Source organism: Arachis duranensis, chromosome 6, assembly GCF_000817695.3.
Source record: "Arachis duranensis cultivar V14167 chromosome 6, aradu.V14167.gnm2.J7QH, whole genome shotgun sequence".
Lineage (NCBI taxonomy): Eukaryota > Viridiplantae > Streptophyta > Magnoliopsida > Fabales > Fabaceae > Arachis > Arachis duranensis.
In genome coordinates, this window is record NC_029777.3 from 3,420,803 (window position 1) to 3,427,206 (window position 6,404).

Genomic DNA, 6,404 nt, shown 5'->3' on the forward strand with positions numbered 1-6,404 from the left:
TAAATAATGTAAAGAATGAGTTTTAAAATTTGCCCAATAAAGCAAAAACACACTACACCCCAAATTACCCAATATTAAAATAATCATCCGCATAGCTAATGAATTGAACATTCGATATATCAATTATTCACATTATTTTTAGTATTTTTATTATTTACATTATTTAATATTTTTATTGTCTACCTATATTTTTTTTTAATCATTTCTACGTATCTGACACATCACTTATTTAATTGACATATCAGCAGGACCGGTTCCGGGGACTAATTTGACCAAAATCTTTAATGGGCCGGGGACCGATTAGGTACTTTAGAATTGTTAGGGGAACTTTGTCCTTCAAATAAATAGTACAGGGTATATACTTTAGGAAAGTTATCACGTATGGCAAACGAAAAAAGAGACATATGGTATGACTTGTACGAATAGGTAGCCAATAAAAAAATTGTCTATTAGTGAATGTTGAATAGACAAAAATAACCCTGGCAAAACACTTGAAATGTCATAAATCTCCTACTTAGAATGACAAATTGGCGGTGGCTAAAATCGAATGGCGAAACAGGGCTTCGACTTGGAGACTTGTGTTGGGAACTTGGGAAGTGAGGCTGAAATTGTTAGTTGTTTGTGGGAAGAAAGGAGTGAGTGTGTCGTCGCTTCTTCACTTGCAATAAGTGGAGGCAAAGGTGAACAAATAAATTGTCTAGCCTCCATTGATCTTGTGTGCACGAATCGGTTGGTTACCGTGTTAGGTGGTCAGATCTGAAAGTTTTAGAACATCTTATCTTCTCGACTTTTGGTGATGTTGAAGACGAATGCGAAGCTATACAAGGTACGTCTGCGTTGATCTGTGTAATGGGGGTTATAATTGTGTTTCTTTTGATGGATTTGGTCGAATGCATTTAATAAGTGGGAGATTTGCATATCACAATAATTGAGTTTTTATATGTTCAAACCGTAAGAACAAAATATGATAGTGTGAAAGGGTAGAATGGAGATGGTGGATAGGGGAATGAAGTAGTGGGTTCTGAAAGGGTTTATTTTGGGGTTGGGGATAGAAGGTTTGTTGATTCATAATGTGTACGCAATTAGATTTTGGGATTTAATTTAGGATGGGCGATGGGATTTGAATGTTGTTGACCTAATACGATAGGTGGGATTTGTTTTTGCTAGGAATTATGCAGTTTGGTAGAGAGTGTTTTTGTGGTTTGTGACGGTTGTGAGATGTTCATGGTAAGCTAGTTTTTAGACAATGAGGTGTTCTGCTGCAGCTATGGCAGTGCGAGTTGAGGTTGTTGAATTGTTGCTTATTTTTTTTATGGTGAGGTTGGTCCTTTAGGCGCATGAAGATAGTTGTGTTAACAACAGATTTTAGGCGTCTAAAAAAAGTTGTAGAGCAATATGGGAAGATTAGCATGCAGTAGTTATGTAGGCAGAAATCTTAGAGGCAGTGAATGAAAGTAGTTTGAGATTGCATTCGTGAATATATGGAACGTGGAACCTTTTACTGAAACACTTATATAGTTTAACTTGTGGCCATATGTATTTCTCAATTCCGGATCTTTCTGTGTTTCCTTCATGCAGAAATTAACCCAAAGATTTCCTATCGCTATGTGCAGTGACGTAGGAAGCATGGATTGCGTGATATTATAAGAGATTGTAGTGTTGTTGTGTGAGCGACAAAGACTTTTTATTATAAACATGGCTTCAAGCAACAGATATGGCAATTTAAATGGGGACAATGTAGATGATTCCTTTGAAAATGTGTGCGGAATCAATGGCAGTGACAGTGACGAAAATGTATGATTACTTTATTGGTTTACGCCTAAGTTATGTTGTGGGGTATGATTCTCACTAATCTTGGCATTAGATTAATTTAGAGAATCCATGCGATGTGGATTAAGCTGGCCTGTGACTTTGACTATGTGCAGGTAAGCATGGGAGAAGACTCTGTATGAGAAAGGGGGTAGTGGCCTCATCAAATTGTAACTTTTAGTAACAAAAAAGAAATTTTTATAGATATAGCCCTGTAAATTACATTACATAGCTATCGTATTAAGAAAAGAAAATAGCCTCGTTGTTAAATAATGGATGCAATTCATTAATAATTTAGTGTAAGCCAATAAAATAAAATGTCCAAATGTGTATTGTGTTGTTTTGAGAAAATATTGTAGCTGAATTGATTTAGAAAGTAAAATATAAATCCTATTATATTCCTAATGCATTCTTGTACTGAAAGAAGCATTTTTACTGTTGCAACTCAGGCAGCAGTAACTTTTACTTTTATTTTTTTTGTTAAATTAAATAAAATAAATTTAATTTTCTGTTAGTCCTATTTGATGGTGTTTTTATATATTTTTTTATATATTTGATCACTTACTGAGTTTAATAGTATTTGTTATGTGTATGTAATTATATGTTATTTTGTTTAGTTTTTTTGTTATTTAAATATTAAATTATGATTTTGTATTATTGATACTACAATGTTAGTATTATGGTTCTAAATTTTAAATATCTTATTTTGAATTAAAATATTACTTTTATATTTGATAAGGATCATAGAGTGTAATATAATTTGTACTTCTTGTTAAATACATCATCAATTATAAAAAATTATTTGGTCACTTGAATTATTTTAATTTACACGTATATTAAAAATAGACAATTACTTTGAATCAAAGAAATAATAACACTTCATTTAATACTATTATCTCATATATAAAATATCATTCATTCATTAAAAATTAATTTTATTTAACAAAAATGTTTTTATATCCATAATTTTTTTTATGACCACAAAAAATAAAATACATAATTAATATAAAATAGTTATGTTAATCAATAAAGACAACTCTTTTTCTACTGTTGTATCAATCCTCAACATTTTGCCTCTCCACATTATTTATTTTTCATCATAAAAACAGAATTAATCGCAACAAAAGAAAAAATTAGAACAAAAAAAAAATACAAGTTACATATTTTAAAAAACAAATTAGATAACATCATTTTTTCTCTAATCAGCCCAACATCAGGCTTGTATGGCTACAAAAAAAATTTTCAGCTGAGCCCAACAACACGAAGCTAGGCGGCTCCAACAAATGCAACACCAACTCTAGCCTACATTATATCCAGTTCTGGAATCCAGCCAAATCACGTAAGTGCCACAATGAATTACCATACCAAACGGTTGATCCTGTATCATAGATCCTACACGCTCTATTCTACATTATTAACCAACGCCTTCATCTGAACCATTAACATATTTTAATTTATATATGCACGATTCACATGCTTGCCATACCAAATTCCGTCTTCGTACGTTGCCATACGAGAACACCTTCCTATACTTTATATATTAACAGTTCAAAATCTATCCCTAAACTTTAAATATGTTAAACCCCAAGTAACATAGCTTGGAAGGGAAAGCTAATTAATCGCCAATAAACAGAACCAAGAGGAAAAGAAAGAGCATTGGTGGGTGAAAATAGAAAGACAGAAAAGGCAATAGTAAGGAATAAATGAGTTCCCAGCCGAAGATGTAATATATGATATATTTATCTCAATATAGTATAAACATATCTTAATATTGACTCTCATTCACGTGTTCTACTCAGAAGTAGGATGATTTGATTCTTCTTCTTTTGACAAAATTTGACTCACTAGAATAAAAACCAAAAATAACACTACATGCAGGGTTTCTACGACTTCAAGAGAGCTTCCCACTTCACTATCTATAATAAGTTGCCAAAATATAAAGCATTACCGCCGATGAAGTGGTGATTATCAACTCCTGCAGATATGAAGTTCAATGTTACAATTTCTACCAACAAGATAATAAGAAATTTCGGTGACAAACTGTTCTAGCCGGACAAAGTAAATACTCTATGTTTTGGTGCTTCTTTTTATATTAAAAAAAATGTCATACCTGGCTGTTGTAAAGGGCAGCGGGAATAAAACCACCTGCATACTCAATTATGTTCAAAAAGATAGTGTATCCCTGCAAGAAAAATGGTAGAAAGCATTTTTTAATCTTTAATTTGAAAACTGAATGATTTGAGGGTTGAGGCATATATTATTAATGATGAATACAGAAAAGTTCAAACCTAGTTAACTGAGTTGAATATTAATTTACTAAACAACAAAATTGAAATAATTGACCAACCCAGAGAAGATAGAAATTAGAATATCAATCAAAATAAAAATCCACAAAAATATGGATTAGTTAGGGTATCATCGAACTTCAAAATCTTCTGGAAGTGATAACTTGCCTAGCATGGTACTACATGAAGTCCGACTTAAGGAAAAGTTGTGCGAATCAGCGATCACATACACATTGAAAATTATACCACAGATGTAATAAATAAACCACAGATGAAGTTGTCACACCAAAGATATGATGAATCAACATTACCACAGATGACAAAGCTACACAACCAAACACCAATGCCAGAGATCGAAGCAATCGTTTTCCCATACGCAGACCTTCTCCGGTATCCTCACCTTCTTCCTGTAGCCAAGACCAACTTGAACTATTTCAATTATATTGAAAATTGGACATTGTTCAGAAATAAAAGATTTTATAATTGCACTGAATATTCTCCCTAGGATACAAACTCACATTATATGTTCGGGTTGCAGGAGATTCAAATGATTTTAACTTCTCAAATAGCCTATAAACAAAAGCAAATGCTAAAAATTGCAAAGGTTTATATTCAGCACTCCGCCTAACAAGGATCCAAGCTGTCTGCAGACAAATGGTTAGGAATTCTGATTAAACACTACAGCATAGACACAATACTTATTCTGAGCAATGATATTTCCCAAAGAATAAATAAAATCAACCCTTCATTTACTACTCACGAAAACAGCAGATATTGCCAAGTTGATGCGTGTATCATTTGTAGTTGATTTAGCAAACCTGAAATTACATTGACAGAAAATTGAATAACAAAAAATTACAGAAAATGTTCAGTATAATGAAATATCATTTGTCCATGAAAAGCAACAAGATTAGTAGAAAAGAATTCAAATATTGAATGATCCACTAACGTAGGTGTATGGTAGAGTGAGTATCGAAAGATACACAGCAACAACAGTAACAAGTCATGAATCACAAGTGATAAGATGCAATATCAAACCTTGGCCCCCAAGGTATAATTGGCTGCTTGTCAGCATACTTGATGTCCTTCGAAACCTGTAATTGTTTAGGAGGTTATATAAGATCTTGTGGAGGTCAAACACAAATGTAGAATTTAGGATCACGTATTTAGATATTTAAGAAGAATGTATAGTTTAAACAAAATAAAGTGTGTGAAACTGAGAATTAAACCTTTTCATTAACTTCCTTGTGGAGATAGTTGGATACTTTTCAAATCCACTACACATGCCAAGCATAAAAGAATTGCATAGCTAAAGCAGAAATCGTGCTTGTGTAGATAAAATGTGCATATAATCATCAACAGTTCTAAGAATAAAACCAATATATTGTAGTAGTGGAAGTTATTTCATCAGGTCACCCTATCTCGGATCCCATCACACACATGAAAGAAAACAATGTGCTAGTAATTACGCCTGAATTCTTTGTTGTTAATGCTATAATCTATGAGTAATGTTAGCTTTCTGCAGCCAACATTAGCCAACCTTTTTTAAAACTATTGTTTATACTAAATTCTGTAAATCATGTTGCTTGTATGCGAAGTTTTTATTCGTAGGTTTTGATGAATGACAAACCAACAAACGACATGAAAAGACAAATCAACAAACATCTTAAATGAACAAACATGAAGAGTTGAAAGCAAACACAACAACAACAAGAAACTCAAGTCCACAACTTTTGAAGACATGTATAGAGTCTTAGGACTTAGGTAACTTCTTGTTAAGAACCAAATGTTAAATCTCTCAACACACACTCACAAAATGTTTTGATGATTCAATGCTAGCCAAAAGGTTTTAAAAACTTGTTTTCAAAAGTACAAAAGCATAGGAATTGACTCCAACAAGTTTGAGATCAATCCTAAGCATTTTAAAGTGTTTTTAAACCGTTCTTTGAGGTTTGCATCGATGCACACTTATCTTGCATCGATGCAAAGCATGCAACGACTTGTTGCATCGATGCAAAGATGCTTGCATCGATGCAACCTAGCTGAAAATTCAAATTTCAGCATCAAAGGCATATTTGCATCGATGCAAAGTGTTATGCATCGATGCAAATAATTCAAAAACATAAAAAACGGCTAGTTTTAACATAAATGCTCCATCCCATTAATTCCCCAACGTTTCTAAGGTTTGGGAAATCTATAAATAGATGGATTGAAGCCTTATTTCATAAGTTTTTGATTTAGAAAATTACCTCATTCACATTCTTACATTCTACACATTTTTCAAGTGATTTAATACACATTTTTGAGAGA

General features: G+C 32.6%; 1 protein-coding gene across 1 annotated transcript in view; it reads right to left on the reverse strand.

The window, feature by feature from the left end:
- Positions 1-3,489: 3,489 nt before the first annotated feature.
- LOC107492009 (protein CHLOROPLAST J-LIKE DOMAIN 1, chloroplastic) overlaps positions 3,490-6,404 on the reverse strand; it is a 13,007-nt gene continuing 10,092 nt past the window's right edge. The window contains exons 5-10 of the mRNA XM_016112960.3: positions 5,133-5,188; positions 4,855-4,912; positions 4,613-4,738; positions 4,406-4,501; positions 3,920-3,991; positions 3,490-3,784 (exon numbers count right to left, since the gene is read on the reverse strand). Of these exons, the coding sequence (XP_015968446.1) occupies positions 3,722-3,784; positions 3,920-3,991; positions 4,406-4,501; positions 4,613-4,738; positions 4,855-4,912; positions 5,133-5,188 (471 nt within the window). The 3' untranslated portion in view covers positions 3,490-3,721. The remainder of the gene's footprint in view (positions 3,785-3,919; positions 3,992-4,405; positions 4,502-4,612; positions 4,739-4,854; positions 4,913-5,132; positions 5,189-6,404) is intronic.